This window comes from Garra rufa, chromosome 8, assembly GCF_049309525.1.
Source record: "Garra rufa chromosome 8, GarRuf1.0, whole genome shotgun sequence".
Taxonomy (NCBI): Eukaryota; Metazoa; Chordata; class Actinopteri; order Cypriniformes; family Cyprinidae; genus Garra; species Garra rufa.
Genome location: NC_133368.1, coordinates 42,916,093 through 42,936,006, shown reverse-complemented (window position 1 = coordinate 42,936,006; position 19,914 = coordinate 42,916,093). Strand labels below are relative to the sequence as shown.

Here is a 19,914-nt window from a genome sequence, read left to right as displayed (position 1 = left end):
AAATCGTCTAAATGCAGCATTCGTATGTTCACTATACTTCAATATTGATCCATCTATCTCCCTGAATCTGAGACTTTACGTTTACAAAAAAAGACCCCATTAACCAGACTCTAAAAATCAATAATATGGGGTAAACACTCCCACTTAAACCAATTAATTTAATTTCACATATTTGTATTGTATTTATCAAATGTTTTTTACACTTCTCCAAAACATGTGAAGTAAATGATGCAACTCAAGCAAGCGCCAGTAGAGTATGAGCTAAAAAAAAATCGGTAAAAGGGTGATCAGACAATATCAAATTTCATAGTCAGGCCTGAAAGGGGGTGGGGTGCACAGACGGAGGCGGGAGGAGTGGCACCGCATTTCGGGAGCCTCTTTGTTATATATGTACCCCGACTGCGGGAGGATTCACATGCTGCCACAGCCATACTCCGAATGGGTTAATGGCTTTCGTCGTCCAAGATAGCTGAGGGATGTGGTGATATTTCAAGCGTTTGTACACACTCTTACGAAGGACGTAGCTGAGGAAAAGTGTGGAAATCTACTCAACGAGGTATGTTTTTTCCCCGCTCTTCAACTGACTGAAATTCGCAGTGACGCGGCCAACGGATTTTTTGGTGACATCTCGCGCATACTCAACGAAATAGACTATTTTCTACTTTATGGGTTGCTGGATGAGACGTTTACACTCTTATTTGTCCACAAACAGCACCATTAGAGTTGAACTAGTGCCTTTAAGTTGTTTAATAAGGGACTGTCGCGTCTTTCTTGCGTCAGACGGACGGAGAACAATAGTAAACTTATGCGCAGCTGGATGGGGCTTTTCTTGGAAATGTGAAGGGATACCAAACAAACTGTTCGTAGCTGTATGACGAAGTACGACGTCTTTCTGTGGTCGATTTTTAATCGTTATCATATTATTCTTTAAGTGGTGTTGAAATCGAGCCACGCTGCTGTTTGGGATGTTGACTTTTTTTCCCCCACTTCGAGAAGAGCAAAAAGATTCACCTCAGGTAAAAGCGCGCCACCGTTCGCGCGCGTCCACATCGACACGTTGCGCTTGAGTAGAGTTAAATTTAAATAAAAATGGTAAAGTGTTTTCGGTGGAAGCATCAAAAACGGTATGGTTAATATTGTATTGTCTTTTGATTGTTTAAAAAAAAATCACCGATAAGTTACAGATATTTCTGATATATCTTGTATCTCGTCTCATGACGATATACTGAAATAGGCCTAATTAGAATCCATTTTTACATCCATTCTACACTATTTGTTCACACCAATTAAACTATTAAAAGTGAAAACTGTCGTTACCTAACTTTTCATGCAAATATGCGTTCTACGTGGTCACCTTTATTTGTTTTGATCTGATCTTACTGAGTTGTAAAAAAATACTACTTTCCCTATAGTTAAATTTGTTACTTCAATTTTGTTGGGTGCTATTCTCTGGATACCCTCGATGTTAAAGATTTAGTAACTAAGAAACATGATATTGTTTGTATTTAAATTCATATGTAGGTCAAACCGATTATCGATCTCTTTTTATATGGTCATAGGGCTACACCGGCTTGCAAGAATACTTTTTTTGCCAACCCTAGGATTTGCTGAGTTTAAGAAACTTTAAACCCTAGTTATTTGATAAGGATTATTACAAAAGAGCCTGGTCTATTACGTTTTAAATGCCAGAATTATCCACTAGCCTACCAAAGTTATTCATAAACTCACGTTTTTTGAATTTCATTCGATATAGGGTAAGTAAAAGTATTTTATTTTGAAATATTAAAAATGTCATGCATCATAGAAGTTAACATTTACAGCAAATGCACATTTGTGAAATCAGTTAGCTAATTTATCAATTCCAAGGGCCAAATAAGTCTTAACTCCTGAGTTTCTTAGAAACTCATGTTGTTTCGAGGTAAGCACCAGTCTCCTGTCCTTTCCCCAGAGCTGAAGGAATCTGGATTGGAACGATAACTACTTTCTCAGATGTCTCCACAAAGCTACTCTGTTCTCTCTCTTAAGTTAATGTCTGACGTGGTAATAGTTCCTCTGTGTGGTGTTGCTTGACTTAGGAGGTCAGGGTTAGGTTTGAGGTATTGCTGAGGGTCTCCCAGTGTTTTAATCACTTAAAGGGATAGTTCATCTAAAAATAAAAAGTCTGACCCTCAGGTTCTTCTGAACACAAAAAATATAATTTGGAGTATGTTGGTAACCATAGACTTTTTATTGTATGCAAGTCAGTGGCTACGTGCAGCTGTTTGGTTACCTTCTAAATACTTTCTTTTGTCTTTTTTATTTATTTTTGTACTATCCCTTTAAAGTTCAGATTTTTAAAATGAATTTATAATATAATTTAAAGTTCTTGTATAGTAGCATGTCATTAGTCGTGGTCATTCGCTGACCAAAGTTGGGGCATCCTGTTGTAAGATCACACCTTTATAAAATCACCAAGCTAGGTGAGTTGTAAGTGTAGAGACTGTTTGGGGCCCTGCTGATGTGTAATTTGAGGGCCAACTGGGCACCAGCTGTGGAATGTTGCAAACGACAACCACACAATTGTACTGCTGCCGGCAATCGGATATGGCCCCTTTGTACAGAGTACAAATTACAGTGATTTGAAGCCTTTGAATGGCACTGGCAGTCCATGATTTTTTACCACAACAGTGTGGCCCTCACTTTATGCAACTGTCTCTAATAAACACTTGGACAGAAGTTGTGGCCATTGGCAGCATGTCACCTTTAGTTCCCATCAGTTTTATTCGAATTTAGAATTGGACTGGAGTGAGAGTCAAGGTTCCCATGGTCATGGGAGAAATGGATAAAGTAATTTAGAATGTAAATTCTTTTTAAAAATCCATATCCAGTAATCAAGAACAAAGTCATAGAAAATCCATGGACAATAATAGAGGGTACCCTAGAGAGTCTTTACAGATGTTTTGATAAATTCACACGCTAAACTTTATGGAAAAATCAAGTCACTGCCATGCCTGAAGCGCCTTTTGTTTACTTGATGGAGCGGTGAGGATTGCACAGTTTGATTAGACCAGCAGATGACCCCATCCTCTCTCTATTCTTGAAGTAGCTGGACTCCAGTTTGTGACCAAAATATTTTCAATTGGTTGTCTGTTTTGAATTTACTTTGTTAGAGCTGCCAATTCCACAGTGTCTCTTTTGGGTTTGTGGTTGTCCAAAATGGTAAAATGAATTTCTTTCTGTGTCTCAAGTCTACATGAGACCCATGCTCTATTTGTTAACACTAGGGTAACTGAATGTTTTAATAAGTAGGTGTTACACACTAGAGATCAGATAACACTAAGGTGGTAAATGCCTCATGCAAATTAGATTTTTTTTTTTTTTCTTTTAGGTTTTTTTATGCTCTTTCTGTAAATCCTTGACTTATCTCAATGTTTTGTTTTAATTGATTGAAGGTCTGTATGCAAAGTGAGGTGAACTGAAGTAAATGTGTTTTTTAAATTTAAAATGCATTTAATCAAATATTTCTTACTGTAAGGGCAAAAGAACATATCTGCTAACCTTAAATGTAATAATAACTATTATATTTAATTAAATGAGTAAGAAAAGTAATATGTTTTGTTTTAATTTTTTCACCCTTTTCCTTGGCTGACTTGATGTTTCTGGGAAAGAGCTTGATATAAAAGTGAGCTTTTAGCTCCATCTAGTGGATCTTCCTGGGTAATCTTTTCTCGTATTAATATGCTCCTAGAAACTATAAACTTCCTGTTAGAGGAAAGCACTTTATACAGATTGTTCATTGTCGTTTTGCTAAAATTCATGGTGAAAAAACCTCTCTTGTTCATGATTTGGAGTTCTTAACATTGAACCAGCACCTCATCTCCTCAGAATAGTCAACTTTTGTCAATCATGTTGTAGGCAGGTAGGCTATATTCATGCCATATTTATTGGATGTTATGTACAAAATTCCTAAACTCTTCTTTTTGATGCTGTTTCCAATTACTAATGCTTATTGACTTGTTTTTGTGCAGGACTGAGACGGCGGTTCTTCTCGAAGCACCATGAGTTGGAGCTTTCTTACACGACTGTTGGATGAAATCTCCAACCACTCCACCTTCGTAGGCAAGATCTGGCTCACATTATTTATCATCTTCCGGATTGTGTTGACTGTTGTGGGGGGAGAATCGATATACTACGATGAACAGAGCAAATTTGTGTGCAACACTCAGCAACCTGGTTGCGAGAATGTGTGCTACGATGCGTTTGCACCACTCTCTCATGTCAGGTTTTGGGTTTTCCAGATCATTTTGATCACAACCCCCACTATCATGTACCTGGGCTTCGCAATGCACAAAATAGCCCGCATGAATGATGATGAGTACAAGCCGAGGAACAGAAAACGCATGCCCATGATCAACCGCGGAGCCAACCGTGATTACGAGGAGGCTGAGGACAATGGTGAGGAAGACCCCATGATGACTGAGGAGATACTGCCAGAGAAGGAAAAGGCCCCTGAGAAGCCTACTGTAAAACACGATGGGCGGCGGAGGATAAAGCGTGATGGCTTAATGAAAGTTTACATCCTGCAGCTTCTATCTCGGGTTATTTTTGAGGTGGGCTTTCTCTTTGGCCAGTATATTTTGTATGGTTTCGAAGTCGCCCCCTCTTACGTGTGCACTCGCAGTCCCTGTCCGCACACGGTGGACTGCTTTGTGTCACGTCCTACCGAAAAAACAATCTTTCTGCTGATCATGTATGCCGTGAGCTGTCTCTGCTTGTCTCTCACGGTGCTGGAGATTCTTCATTTGGGCCTCAGTGGAATCCGCGATGCTTTTAGGCGACGTGCGCGCCACCAAAATGTTGCACGCCCCCGTGGCGCCATATGCAGACAGGTGCCCACAGCCCCGCCAGGGTATCACACTGCCCTGAAAAAAGACAAGCTGTCCATGGGATTGAAACCGGAGTATAACTTGGACTCGGGTCGGGAGTCTTTTGGTGATGAGACGTCATCGCGAGATATCGACCGTCTACGAAGACACCTAAAACTGGCCCAGCAGCATCTAGATCTGGCTTATCAAAATGGGGAGAGCAGTCCTTTGCGCAGCAGCAGCCCAGAGTCCAACGGCACCGCTGTTGAACAGAACAGACTCAACTTCGCTCAGGAGAAGCAGGGAAGCACATGTGAAAAAGGTAATATCGATAAGTGATTAATTTGCCCTAAGTGTTGTCAAAAGTACCAACTATGGTATCAGTCAGTGATGAAATTTTAAAAACGTCCATTTTCCTCTAACATTTGAACGCTTTTGAGTCGATATGACTGTGATTGGCTGTAATGATCAGCGCTTCACCCTCTTCAACAACTGCTCACACAGAAGCACAACGGATGTTGTGTGTTAGCGAGAAATGGAAGTTTTTTTTTTTTGTTGGTTTTTTTTTTTTTCAGTAGCAACTGGTACCAAAGTCGGTACTTTTGACAACACTAATTTGCACAATACCTTACTGGTGTATTGGTGGTGGTAGTAGTAGTAATTTTATTCATTTTTAGTTGAAAAATAAGAAAATGGTATGTCCAAAGACCACAGTGTATGATTTAGATTTACTTGGCTTTAAATTCTTAACTTTTAATTATATCATATATTTATTATTGTTATGCATGCTGTTAATTATTTTGTTTATAAAGAAAAATATATTTGATTTGTATAAATGTTTTTTAATGTATTTTATGTGTATAAACTATATGTAAGTTTTTAAAAACATGTACTTTGTGTGTGTGTGTGTATATGCATGTGACTCCAAAACCACAAAACCAGTGTTAAGTTGCATGGGTATATTTGTAGCAATTATCTTTTATTTTTTTATGCCAAAATCATTAGGACATTAAATAAAGATCATGTTCCATTGAGATATTTAGTAAAATGTCTGCTGTAAATATATCAACTTTTTTTTTTTTTGATTAGTAATATGCATTGCTAAGGACTTCATTTGGACAACTTTAAAGGCAATTTACTTGAATATTTTGATGATTTTTTTTTTTTTTTTCTCTCCCCCCCTCAGATTCCAGATTTTCAAATAGTTGTATCTTGGCCTATTGCCCTATCCTAACAAACCATACACCAATGGAAAGCTTATTTATTCAGCTTTCAGATGATGTATAAATCTTAATTTGAAAATTTTTACCCTCATGACTGGTTTTGTGGTTTTTGTCATATGTGACCCTGGACCACAAAACCAGTCATAAGGTTAAATTTGACACAACTGAGATTTATACATCATATGAAAGCTCAATAAATAAGCTTTCTATTGATGTATGGTTTGTTAGGATAGGACAATATTTGGCTGAGATGCATCTATTTGAAATCAGAAATCTGAGGATGCAAAAAAATCAAAAAGACTGAGAAAATCACATTTAAAGTTGTCCAAATTAGGTTCTTAACAAAGCATATTACAAATCAAAAATTACATTTTGATATGTTTACAGTAGGAATTTTACAAAATCTTCATGGAACATGAACTTTACTTAATTTCTTAATGATTTTTGGCATAAAAGAAAAAACTCAAATTTTGACCCATACAATGTATTTTTGGCTATTGCTACAAATATACCCCAGCGACTTAAGACTGGTTTTGTGGTCCAGGGTCACATATAGGGTTTTTTTTTTTTTTTTTTTTTTTTTTTTTTTTTTTTTTTTTTTTTTTGACAATGAAGTTCAAGAACAATTGTAGATGTTCACATGTATACATGTTCTAATTCTATTTCTTCTCTCCTTTTTTTTTTTTTCTTTCAGGGATCCGTGCTTAATTGAGACTCATAGACTGTCATCTGCTTTCCTGTGCAACAAAGGGCCCCCACTTGTGGTTGGCATGGCTCATCTTGAAAAGCAGAAAGTGTCTGTATGTTTGTGCTGTGTATTTTATATTTGGCTGCTGAACATTGAGTGGAGCATGCGTGTCTTTACGCACACTGGTGAATCTGTGAGAATGTGTTGTGCAGTATTATGGCGAGTTAAAATCTCAAAGCAGCATCTCACAAGCCAGTTATACTTGACACCAGCCAGTCTGCCTGATACTCCAAAGTGCCCGAAAGCTAGTTAGGATGATGTTTGTTATTCTCCTCAGTCACTAGGCGACTGTGCAATGTTTCCCTTTTCTTGTCATCTCTCTCTTCTTCTTCTTTTTTTTTTTTTTTTTTTCATAGGAAAAATAAATCGTGGTTCTTCCATTTGTTTACCACACTTCTTATGAAGTGCCAAGGGTTGCATCTCAAAAATGCCTTAAACTGGAGTTTACATATCTTTGCCATTCCAAAATGAGATGGACGAGCCAGTGTAAAACCACATCAGAAATGTAGTTTAGTGTGTTTAGAACAGGCTTGTGTTTAGAGTAGGGGACCACAGTTAGTGTGTGTTTGTAATGAACAAAATGGAAACCTGGAAAATGCTTGAATACTTGTGAATCAATTATTGATCTACAAATAAGCTTTTGATATTTTATTTGCATATTGCGTACTTTACCTGTATATGAGAAGTATTTGATTACTACCCCTCTTATTTTGAAGAAGCTTCTCTGTAGGCTACAGTTTCAGTCTTATTTGTTTACTTTTTGTTATTTTCTGAGGCTTTAAACAAGTTTAGTTCTGTATGGTTTTTGTTTCCATTTGACCAACTATTAGATGGGCAAACTCAACTTTAAGAGAATGTCTTCACAATTGAAAGCACTAAAAAAATCATTTCATTTGTTTTCAGTTACCTCTTTTTGAAAACAGTTTCTGTTCAGGTTGGTGTATAGTTTTGCCTCTCTTATGCAAATAGAAATCTTAAGTTGGTCCAAATGCAGTTTACAATAAATAGCAATAAGGTCTCAGAGCTGAAAGCCATAGAGCCTAATGTTTTATACATGGTACCAATGCAATGTGTCATCTTGAAACGGTTTAGTTCACCAATGTCTGTTAACAGCCAGGTTTTCCATCTTTTGATACTTTTCTCCAGCATCATCTCAATTTTTTATATTTTCTAAACGTTTTTGTAAGGTTTTGTAAAGATTTTGTAATCTAAAATAAAAACTTTGTTTGCAAACTGCAGCCATGCTTTGTTCATTTTTCTGAGTTTTCAAGATGGCTAACTGGTCTTGAGTAATGACAGTGATATATCTGTGGTATTTGGCTAATTTGAGGTGTTTATTCATTACTTCATTAAACATTTCCTGTCAGAAATATGTTATTACAAATATTTAAAGTAAGTTGTATGAGGTGGTTTTTTTTTTTTTTTTTTTTTTTTTTTTCCATACCATCTCTCGTGAAATGTTCACTCACTCACTTCCTTTTTTTTTTTTTTCTTATGTAACACCAACTTGCATTGAGAGTGCTAGATTAAAGCAGAGATTTGAATATGTAGATTATTATAGTCTTTCCCATGAATTTGTTGTACCAACTAGGGATGCCATTTGTTGTACCAACTAGATTTCGCCAAAACCGAAAAAGAGGAAACCAAGGCCGAAAACCAAAACACCGAAAGAATTATGCCAATTATTAGTACCATTGCATTTATGGCTATGACTGTGTGCTAATCTTACTAAAATCAAGGCATTGCAATTGCTAAAATTAAAGTTTCAAAGAATAAATTATATTTAATCAATTATCAATCAAGTATTATATTACTTAAATAACATGTACATATTTTACTGCCTTTGTTTAAATTGTTTAATAGTTTAAATTTTTACAACACATTATCTTGTTGATCTATCAGTTCACATTACAACTCTGTGTTTCTCTTCCAGAAGGAGGCGCTGTCAGAATGGTAGTATAAAAAGCAGCGCAGCAAATGACTTAACGTGCAGCGCGCATATTTATTCAATGGATAGCCTTTTGAAGTGTCATCGCAATTCTTGTCTTTCAGTCCCCACATTTAAGACCACCTGAAATCATAATTAAGACTTTCTTAACCTAATAACACTACAGTCATCAATGAAAAATTAAGAGCTTTATTTCAAGAAATGACTTTCAAAAACAAACCTTACACAAAATACGTTTCTTTTTATTTTTTTCCCACCATGTTCGGGGCACAAGAAAAATATTAGGGAACTAAATTAATATCAGCATATGACGTATAATCGTCTCTCATTCATTATCACGTCAGATGCTGAAATCACTGTCAGTTTTAACTTTCACTTTAACATATTGAGCAGTTTTCCCGTTGCTTGTGTGATATCCATTGGCTCACCTCCATGGTTTAAAACATAAATATTTATAAAAAATACAGTATATAGAAAATACATATCTTTAAAATATTGCGACGTAACACCAACGTAAAGCCATTGTTTTTCACTCACTGAAAGCTACATCTGTCTCGATCTCTGCTCTCATCACTGCGCGCACGACTGCAGACACACCCCCTCTTGAACTTTCGGCATTCAAGTTTTGCAAATCTCTATCCGTTAACTTCATTCTTGACAGTCATCTCCAATTTCTTATGCAAATTCTCTTGGGTGTTTCTGCAATAAATATACTTGTTTCTGCCATAATTTTAATATCTATGCTTTTGAAGGTGTATTGCATGAATTCAATTGAATACGTGTGTAATTTCAGATCACATCTTGGGCGAATGCCAGTAAATAGTTACATTGGTATCAAAAAGCTTTACTGATCAAACACTTATCTTTAATGTATCCATTTCTCAAATGTAAGGATTGTTCATGTATTTTATTGAACAAGTTAACTGAGAGCTGCTACAGGAAACTTCTACATTGTGTTCTATTTATCCATTCTCGAGCCACCAGTGAACATGCCACTTAGTACAAAGTTCTTGAATATCAGTTTTGCTAGATAAGGTTTGTTAGATAAGGTTTAATTTCTTTGTACACACTGAATCTATTGTTGTCTTCTGTGCTTTTCCTTATACTCTTGATAAGCCTAACTTGTGAGTGTCAGTGAAAGCTTCACTGCAAGTTTTGCACAAATGGAATAGGGGGATCTCTTTTAGATGAATTTATGTTTAGTACATCTAATGTTAAAAAACTATTGAGTTTTATTTTAAATATTCTTTGTAACCCTAGTATTTCTTTTAAAGGATATTCTTACAGCCAAGCACACTTATCTTAGTCCAGAGTCTATACAATGAAAACAACTGCCATAAACTGCTACTAGTTAGCAGTAGCATTTATAAAGAGCTTTGAACACTCATTCACTTTGCAAAACTATCATGATGAAGGTCCTAGAAGGATTTATTTTTGTTGGATTGTTGGCTGTTTTTTGGAGCTACATTAATGCAGAGCAAGAGAACTTCATGTTACTTGCAGGCCCTCTGACCACCAGCCAGACTTCACCTTTAGATGAAGACAATGCATTTACCTGTGAAGGTCCACTGCCAAAACAATCCAGAGCCCACTTCCTGTACATTCAGAGCAGAGGGGTGACCCACTTTAAGGTTCCCCTGTCCTGGTCTCGCATCCTTCCCTCAGGTGATCCTAACCAGCCGCATGAAGACACTGTGAAGTGCTACAAGACGCTTGTGCAGCAGCTGACTGAATCGGGCATCAAACCTCTGCTGGTTCTCCATCATTCTGCTGTACCAGAACTCTTCAGAGCCAGATATGGAGGCTGGGAGAATCCATTACTGGTGCAGATGTTTGAGCAATATGCAGGATTTGTGTTGAGTACATTTAGGGATCTTGTGGCCACATTCATCACGTTCAGTCACCTGCATGAGCTGAACAAAGTGCAACTTCAAAATGCTGTCCAGTCCCATGCAAATGTTTATAATTTCCATCATCAAATGTTCAAAGGTAAGACATGAATTTAATAAATAATTTATTAAATAATGTCTCGTACATAAAACAGACCAGGGTTATTGGTCAAGGGCAAACTCTCAGTAACTCTAATTCTAGTCATTTCTGAGTCAAAAGTCCAGTTTATACATCTCAACAAAAACATTTTTATGAAACTCTAAGACTTAGCTTTTTTTTATTTTAGTAAATCTCCAGGTAGGTTGTCACATGCATTTAGAATGTAATTTTATGCAAATTATTAATAATGATAAGTTTTCTTTAACCAAGTAATGTTTTCTTTATAATAGTACACTGATGGTGTCTTTCATAGTGATATTCTTTTGTTTTTCAGGACTTCATTTGTCTCTTGGGATCAGAGCCAGTGATATTAACTCTGGCTCTGATCAAATAGGGCCAAAAATCATGGTAAGTGTTCAAGATAGATCATCATTTTATGCTGGTAAATAGATGAAGTTCCCAACGTAGGTTTGGGAGGAGCCTAATCATTCAGTCCTGTCCATCATTACTACGAGCCTATATAAGCAGTAGTCATTGCTCTTTCCCAGCGACATTTCTTCTGACATCCCTCCATCTCCCCATCTCTTCCTCTATTTCTGTTATCCTTTTGTCTATGTAGCACCACAAGGGGGGGGGGGGGGGTTCGAGGCTCCAATAGCCGCGTTTCCACTGTCGGGCCAAAAGCGGGCGTGCTAGTGCGTGCCAGGGCCAGTCGCATTTCCACTGTCACTTCCGGGGCCTGATCGTGCCTCGTCGGTGCTTCCTCAGGGCCAATGGCCCGGGTTTTTCGGCCCGACGAAAACCTTGGGCCAAAGCGGGCCAGCTAGGGCTTGAGGCGTGGTCAAAGTGAAAGGCGGAGTTTATGCAATGTTTCGATAAGCGTGCTGTCAGGTAAAAGTGTATCCGCGGTAAGATGCGCATTTCGCTGTATTACGTCGTGCAAAGAACTCAAAAACTTAAAATTGAGAATCGTCAGTACAAGTCTGTGGAAGATACCAGGGCTCTTCTGAGTATTTGGGCCGAGGACAATGTACAATGCCAGTTTGACGGCGTCTGCAGAAACAAAGACGTGATAAAATACATCGCTGCTAAACTCGCAAAGCTTAATATCAAGAAATTGCGTGCGCAGTACAAAGCCATAAAAATGCACAATGGACAGAGCGGTTCACATGCAGAAAAGACACTTACATTAGGCAGATATTGATATGGAAATCTATCCCGTTTTGATGGGCACATTACTTAAATGGTTATCTGATGGGGCACCTTTTGTGTCCTGTGTAAATCAGGTCCTATATTAATAGTTGCACCATTAACTGTTGTTACAGACAACTATGTGATGAAAACATTATTTAAACGCATGTCTGATGAGTATACTTATTTATATTTGGATAAATGCAAGTAAGATCCTATAAAAATGAGATCTGATGTAGAAGTAGGGGGACATCATCCAAAGAAACCCCCCAAAAACTCACCAACAAACCTTGATAACATGTTAACATACACTGTATCTGTACCTAAATAAAGGCATAAAAGATTATACTAGTAGTACAACTGTGTCGTTATTTTTTGCAGTAATGTGTAGATAGTATGCAACATTTTGTTTTATGTGATACAAAGTTAGACTAAAGATTTGTGTGTAGGTCTTAAATACAAAGCTTCTTTTCACGTGATTTATTAATGTAATATATTACAAATATTGCTGCTGCATTAACAACTGTTGCAGAGCATTTCTAGTATCAGAACAGACATCGCCAACATTACAAGGCGTTTCTGCATTCGCTGTATCCAGTTTCCACGTCGCTGTATTGTTCTTTTTCTAACATAAGCTTCCATCTTCGCAACTGGGTTTCGCTGCCTCATCTTCCATCAAGAAAACACCGAAAGGAGCAAACAAACAGCTGCTTCAGCTCTCTCCATTTTATTCGTTCGATAATCACACTATGGTGGCCTACCTGACCTTTCAATCTCGCCGCTGAAAGGGGAGGGGTTTCGTGACGTTTGATCCAATGAGGTGTGTAAAGGGCGGGCTTTAGGTTTGCACAGCGAGGCTACTGGCTCGATAATGGAAACGCAGCTTACTTTTGGCCTTAGTGCTTGCGACTCGAGGCCATTGGCCCCGCCCGGCACGCTCTTAGCACTGGCTCGCACTGGCCCGACAGTGGAAAAGCGGCTATTGAGGATAGCACGTTCGTTTACCATTAACCATGAGGTCTGGATCGACAGGCGAATTCCTGAATTATTATTATGTAATTTATCACATGCTTCTCTTGTCCCATATTCAGGAATATGTGGATTTCATCTCTCTGCACTTGCAGTACAACTGCAAATTGGAGACACCTCTTACGGAGGAACTGAGCAAGTTACAGGTAATGAATTATTGTGGCTCTTGATTATATAATCATCTTCGCAACAGATCAGCTCATTAAATAACCATTAGATTTCATAAGGGATGGTTTTTAATATACAAAGACTTGCTTAAATTACTTGACTTGGCAGAACAACATTGAAATGACACTTAACTCACTTGTTTCAGATTGGCAGTGGTCAAAAGCCCATCCTTATGTATCAGCTGACAGTCAAAGACTGTGATGGATATGCACTTGAAAAAATTCTTGGAGGTAAATGTTAGCATATTTTCTTTTTAAGTCTAAAATGCTTTCTATGAAATTGAAATACCAGATGCCAACCCTAATATTTGTCAGTTTTAAAGAACAAAGATCACATGATGGGCTGTGACATCACACAACTTTTTGAGAAGCTAGATCAGGAAGAAACACTCAAAAGGTAAAGTTGGGACCAAAAGGTTAGACATGAGTATATAATAGCATTTTTTAAAGTCAGTATAAAAAGTATGTTTTCATTTAGTTCGCAGATGGAAAATACTAAGACAGTCTTCCATCAGAAATCAACTTCTGCAATGTCATATCAAAAGGTCTGGGAGAAATTCAGAAGTCAAACTGAAGCTGAACATGACCAATTCTTGAGTGGTTCGTTCCCAGTTGGTTTTGAATGGTCCATCTCCAGTGAGAGTTTCAAAGTGGAGGGTGGATGGGCTGAACACGGGAAGGGTGAGACCATATGGGACCGATTTAGCCATGAGGGTCATGTCTTTGAAAACCAGACTGCTGATTTGGCCTGTGATAGTTATCACAAGGTGGACTATGATGTGTATCTGCTTAGGGGCATGATGACACCTAATTATCAGTTCTCAATCTCCTGGGCTCGCATTTTCCCCACTGGACGCAAAGAAAGTTTGCTTGAAAAGGGTGTTGCTTATTATGACAAGATGATTGATACACTCCTACAATCTGGCATCGAGCCCACTGTTACTCTCTATCACTGGGACCTTCCCCAAGCTCTGCAGGATTTAGGAGGCTGGGAAAATGATTCTATTGTAGAAGCTTTCAAAGAATTTTCTGACTTCTGCTTCTCTCATTATGGAGACAGAGTCAAAACATGGATCACCTTCAGCAGCCCGTGGGTAGTGAGCAACTTGGGCTACGGAACAGGGGAACATCCCCCAAGAGTGAAAGACCCAACAATCGCATTTTACAAGGTGTGTCTGTCAATCTGAGAAAGTACCATATATTTTTTATAATTTTAGAAAGTGACAATACTTGGCTTGTATTTACAGGTAACACACAATATTCTAAAATCTCATATGGAAGCTTGGCATATTTATAATGATAATTACAGAACACTGCAAGGTGGAAAAGTGGGCATTGCTCTTAACTCTGATTGGGCAGAGCCAAGGAATCCCTCAAGTGATCAGGATGTAGCAGCAGCTGAGCGTTATTTAAACTTCATGCTGGGCTGGTTTGCTCATCCTATATTTGTAGATGGAGACTATCCAGTCATGCTAAAGGAACAGATTGAGAAAAAGAAAGATATCTGTGGTAAAGAGCTGGCAAGACTTCCTGTTTTCACTGAGGCTGAGAAACAAAGAATTCAAGGCACAGCTGATTTCTTTGGACTTAACCACCACACTTCCCGACTGATTAGTGAGAGCTTGAATAGTTGTGATGCTGGACCGAATAATGTTGGGGATTTCCAGACTCATATTGACCCCACATGGCCCTCCACAGCTTCTGACCAGATCCAGTCTGTTCCATGGGGTCTTCGAAGATTATTGAACTACATCTCTTTAGAGTACACGTCCATCACAAAGGTGCCCATCTACATCACAGGAAATGGAATGCCAACTGAATACAGTGGTGATGTGTTCAGTGACACTGAGCGTGTCGACTATCTGAAAGCTTACATTAATGAGGCAATGAAAGGTAAACATCTTAAGAAAACTGGTCATTGTTAACACTAAGACTATCTTAGTCTTTTAGAGGCGACCAGTCAGTCTGTGTGAAATTGAAATATTCATTGTGTAGTAATTATTATTTCCAGGCCCCAAAAAACAGTTATGTTGAAAGCCACACATAGAGTATGACATCATTAAAATCACAATTGAGATAATATAATATAATATATATATATATAATATATATATTTGCACCTAGAAATAATTAATTCTTCAGGGGGCTGTAAATATATGAAATTGCTATAATCTGCAGTAATCTTCCAGTGTTACACTTCTACCAGTGTAAGAAAATATTTGATTTAACATCAGACTATATAATAAAATGTCACTATCTAAATTTGGCTAAATACATACACTTTGGAGATAATAGTAGTAACTATAAACTACTACACTTTTTTCTCTAAACAGCTGTGCATTTGGATAAAATTGGTGTCCAGAGATTTACAGTCCAGTCTCTAATGGATGGATTTGAGGGTCCTCAAGGCTACAGTCAACGATTTGGATTGCACTATGTGGACATTGAAGATCCCGACAGGCCGAGAACCCCCAAAGCATCGGCATATTTTTACTCAAAGGTGATTGAAAGAAACGGTTTTGCTGAGACTGCGGCACAGGCTAAGATGCAAATGTATGGAAATAAAATTGATATTACAAGACTCCCTAGTCTGCCGCCATCTGAAGTTCCGTCAAAATCTAAGGTTGTTTGGGAAAAGTTCTTCCCTCAGACCAACTTTGAGAGACAGCTTTATCACTATGGAACATTTCCGGAGGGATTCTATTGGGGTGTCTCGTCTTCAGCATATCAGGTAGAAGGTGGGTGGAATGCAGATGGAAAAGGACCAAGCGTTTGGGATACTTTAACACAAAAACCTGGTAATATCCCAAACAATAACAACGGCGATGTGGCATGTGACAGTTACAATAAAATAGATGAGGATCTAAACATGTTGAGGGCCCTGAAAGTGAAGACTTACGGATTCTCCTTGTCATGGTCTCGAATTTTTCCCAGCGGCTATAAATCGTCTCTTAACCAGAATGGGGCGGACTACTACAACAGGCTCATAGATGGTCTTATAGCAAACAATATCGCACCCATGGTGACTCTCTACCACTGGGACCTGCCACAGGCTTTGCAGGACATCAATGGTTGGGACAACCCTGAAATGATTAACATATTCAATGAATATTGTGACTTCTGCTATGCAGCATTTGGAGACAGGGTAAAGTTTTGGATCACATTTAATGAACCCCAGACAATTGCATGGTCTGGATATGGACTGGGTCAGATTCCACCTAAAGTGAAGCAACCTGGAGATGCTCCATACAGGGTTGCACACAATCTCCTGAAAGCTCATGCACAAGCATATCACACCTATGATGAGAAATACAGAGCATCTCAAGGAGGTCTGGTAACCATTAGTCTGAACGCTGAATGGGCAGAACCCCTAGACGTCAACACCCCTCGAGAGGTAATGGCTGCTGATCGAGCCCTTCAGTTCCAGTTAGGCTGGTTTGCACACCCCATCTTTAAAAATGGTGACTACCCTGATGCCATGAAGTGGCAGGTTGGGAACAAAAGTGAACTTCAAGGCTTGACAGAATCCAGGTTGCCTTCTTTTACTGATGAAGACAAAGCCTTTATCCAAAGAACAGCTGATGTATTCTGCATTAATACATACACCACCAAAGTTGTGCGTCATGTGACCAGCAGACTTGATATTGAGTCTTATAAAACTGATCAGGATGTTGAAAAGGGCGATGCAGATGGCTCTATTGATACAGCTATTAATGAGCAGAAGGCTGTTGCTTGGGGACTCAGGAGACTTCTTAACTGGTTAAAGGAAGAGTATGGAGACCCTGAGATTTATGTTACAGAAAATGGTGTGGCTACAGGCATTGATGTAACAGTTGATGACACTGATCGAATATTCTTCCTGAAGACCTATGTTGATGAGGCTCTTAAGGGTATGCTAAAACTGTTTCTAATTCACCAACTGTTTGTACTGTGCATACATTTAAAATATTACTTGTACAAAACTCCCTTTTTTACACTTGGTTTGGTACATTTTATGCAAATTACTAGCTGTTCCTGATTTACAATATTCTGGATTCAGCTATATATAAATGAACAAAGGTAAAAACAAAGTTATATCAATATAAAAACGCAAATTGTATATAATTGTTAGTAAATGAGGCCTGGTGTTTTTAATAGTGTTACATTGAAAATTCTAGAATTTGACACACATTTACATGTATTCTCTTTTTAGCACACAACCTGGATGGAGTACGTGTCAAGGGTTACATTGCTACTTCTCTAATGGACTCTTTTGAGTGGCTGAAAGGCTATACTGTTGGCTATGGACTTCACTATGTGAACTTCAAACATTCAAGTCGGCCGAGAACTCCAAAGTGCTCTGCTCATCTCTACTTTGATATAATAAAAAATAATGGCTTTCCACTGACTGAGAAGGAAGAAATGTTATATGGGCATTTCAGAGAGGGATTTATGTGGAGCACAGCAACTGCTTCATATCAGGTACAATCTATTTTAAACAAATAAAACTTTTTTCTAATAGTGTCTTCAAATGAGGATATTTGTTTCATGTTATGCTCAAACCCCACAGGTAGAGGGCGCCTGGAGAGCTGATGGAAAAGGTCTTAGCATTTGGGACAAATTTGCTCACACTCCTGAAAAGATATCGCAGGATGACAATGGCGACATTGCCTGTGACAGCTACAACAAGATCGATGAGGATATCAATAGTCTCAAAATACTGAAGGTCAGACACTACCGGTTTTCTCTTTCATGGCCCAGAATTCTGCCAGATGGAACAAACAGGAAAATTAATGAAGCTGGACTCAACTACTATCATAAACTAGTAAATGCTCTTTTGGCAGCCAATATCAAGCCGCAGGTAAAATACTTTAAATACATTACTTAGCATTAAAGAATTTGACTAATTACTGACAGTCTATTAATGATGTTGAATTGGCAGGTGACATTGTACCACTGGGATCTCCCACAAGCACTCCAGGATGCTGGTGGCTGGGAGAATGATACCATTGTTGAGAGGTTCAGAGACTATGCTGATGTTGTATTTAACAGTCTGGGAGACAAAGTAAAGTTCTGGATCACTCTAAATGAACCCTTCATTGTTGCACTGTATGGATATGGTCATGGAAATTTTGCACCAGGTATCATTCATATAATTTTTTTTTTTTTGCTTTTTGGAATAAGATTTAGCTTCAGTTTCAGTGCATCATAAAGTTGTTGATGTCTATTTCTGTCCAGGTCTAAATACTAATCCAGGAACTGCACCATATAATGTGGGACACAACCTCATAAAGGCTCATGCTGAGGCCTGGCATGTGTATAATGACAAGTATCGTGCAAAACAAGGTGGCATTATTGGCATCACATTATTCTCTCATTGGGCTGAACCAAGAAACCCATACAAACAGGAAGACGTGGATGCTGCTGAGCGTGTAGTTCAGGTATAACATTGAAGTTTAACCATTTCTGCATCCATGTCAAGGTTGGTATTGTTTAAGGTCCACTAAAGTGGTTTGAAACTCGTAGCGTTATTCTATGTGTTGAGTTAATTTAACTGAAACAGGAAGACAGGGCGGGACATATCCAGCAATCCCGCCCCCTTTTTTAAATAGCCAATAGCGTTTTGTCTATATTGCAGCTTCATCTATATCTTGGCCAGAGCTGTTTAGCTGGGTAAAGCTGCATTTGACAGCCACAATCTCATCCATATTGCATTTTCTATATATAAAATAGCATTCTGTGTAGAATTCAAATGCGCCTGATGCGTTTTATGGTCAGTGCTGACATATAATCTACTCTGTGCTATCGTCTCTTTGGACCGGAGCAGACTGTGTGCGTGCTGCTGAGGTTCGTGTGACATGATGCAAAACCAGACTTCATTTGCCCCAAAGGAAATGCATATTTATACTCAATCCCTTTATACTGCACCACGTGCCATTTACCTTATAGAAAATATAAATTATGTGTACAAGTGACCGTTTTTAGTTGCAGCTTCAGCCACTAGAGCATTTGATTGGACAGAAAGTTTGTGCAGGGTGATGTCATCAAAATCGTTGATACGTTTTGACGAAAGTGAGAGACTGTTAGTTTTGAATGCTTATATCTTCTAAATGCTAAATCTCATGCTATAACCAAAAAAACTTTAATTTTGAAATTGAATGGGAACTTTAACTAAAACTAAATATACAAACACATTTTAATTTAAATAAATTAAACACTAAAATTTAAACTGAAATAAAAATGTAATTCAATTAAAAATTAAATTAATTCAAATATAAAATTACAAATTCAAAATACTAATAAATACTAAGATAGTATAGCAATGATACAAAAATAACTGTGTGTATGAATACATCTCAATACAGTTCATGATTGGCTGGTTTGCTCATCCTGTGTTCAATGGAGATTACAGCAATTTAATGAAGAACATAATTCGAGAGAGAAGTTTAGCAGCTGGCCGACCACAATCGAGGTAATAATAAAGATTTTTTTTTTTTTTTTTTTTTTTTTTTGAGGAATTCAATGCTTTGCATTCAAATGCTTATAAATGCTTTACATTTGCATTTGACATCTAACAGGCTTCCAGAATTTACCCCGGCAGAAGTAGCGAGGATTAAGGGAACTCATGATTATTTTGGATTCAACCACTACAGCACTGTCTTAGCCTATAACATGGATTATCAGAACCAAGAGCATTATGATGCAGACAAGTAGTCTTTTAGTTTTAATCAACATTGTAACATTGTTTCATGCCCGATTTGCTTAAAAATGCATTGATATTTTTTGGTGTTTATTT

At 37.9% G+C, this 19,914-nt stretch overlaps 3 protein-coding genes across 3 annotated transcripts; all 3 read left to right on the top strand.

Moving 5' to 3' along the window:
• Positions 1–404: 404 nt before the first annotated feature.
• gjc4b (gap junction protein gamma 4b) lies at positions 405–8,046 on the top strand. The gene is made up of 3 exons (XM_073845461.1): positions 405–556; positions 4,008–5,166; positions 6,762–8,046. The coding sequence occupies exons 2-3, from the start codon at positions 4,038–4,040 to the stop codon at positions 6,773–6,775; spliced, it is 1,143 nt and encodes a 380-aa protein (XP_073701562.1). The 5' UTR covers positions 405–556; positions 4,008–4,037; the 3' UTR covers positions 6,776–8,046.
• A 2,123-nt stretch (positions 8,047–10,169) lies between these two features.
• On the top strand, positions 10,170–13,540 carry LOC141340199 (lactase/phlorizin hydrolase-like). The gene is made up of 5 exons (XM_073845124.1): positions 10,170–10,752; positions 11,087–11,160; positions 13,035–13,118; positions 13,286–13,370; positions 13,455–13,540. Exons 1-5 carry the CDS (start codon positions 10,170–10,172, stop codon positions 13,538–13,540), a joined length of 912 nt encoding a protein of 303 aa, XP_073701225.1.
• An 84-nt stretch (positions 13,541–13,624) lies between these two features.
• On the top strand, positions 13,625–19,832 carry LOC141340198 (lactase/phlorizin hydrolase-like). The gene is made up of 9 exons (XM_073845123.1): positions 13,625–14,308; positions 14,387–15,032; positions 15,473–17,029; positions 17,332–17,600; positions 17,689–17,979; positions 18,061–18,259; positions 18,357–18,559; positions 19,484–19,590; positions 19,697–19,832. The coding sequence occupies exons 1-9, from the start codon at positions 13,625–13,627 to the stop codon at positions 19,830–19,832; spliced, it is 4,092 nt and encodes a 1,363-aa protein (XP_073701224.1).
• The last annotated feature ends 82 nt before the right edge of the window (positions 19,833–19,914 follow it).

What these genes read in the sequence shown, in the direction of transcription:
- gjc4b (XM_073845461.1), top strand. Translation starts at nt 4,038, where the DNA reads ATGAGTTGGAGCTTTCTTACACGACTGTTGGATGAAATCTCCAACCAC.
- LOC141340199 (XM_073845124.1), top strand. Translation starts at nt 10,170, where the DNA reads ATGATGAAGGTCCTAGAAGGATTTATTTTTGTTGGATTGTTGGCTGTT. An exon ending in AGGAACTGAGCAAGTTACAG is followed by an intron (nt 13,119 to 13,285) that starts GTAATGAATTAT and finishes CACTTGTTTCAG; the next exon opens with ATTGGCAGTGGTCAAAAGCC. An exon ending in ACTTGAAAAAATTCTTGGAG is followed by an intron (nt 13,371 to 13,454) that starts GTAAATGTTAGC and finishes AATATTTGTCAG; the next exon opens with TTTTAAAGAACAAAGATCAC.
- LOC141340198 (XM_073845123.1), top strand. Translation starts at nt 13,625, where the DNA reads ATGGAAAATACTAAGACAGTCTTCCATCAGAAATCAACTTCTGCAATG. An exon ending in CATTAATGAGGCAATGAAAG is followed by an intron (nt 15,033 to 15,472) that starts GTAAACATCTTA and finishes TTCTCTAAACAG; the next exon opens with CTGTGCATTTGGATAAAATT. An exon ending in TCATGGAAATTTTGCACCAG is followed by an intron (nt 18,260 to 18,356) that starts GTATCATTCATA and finishes ATTTCTGTCCAG; the next exon opens with GTCTAAATACTAATCCAGGA.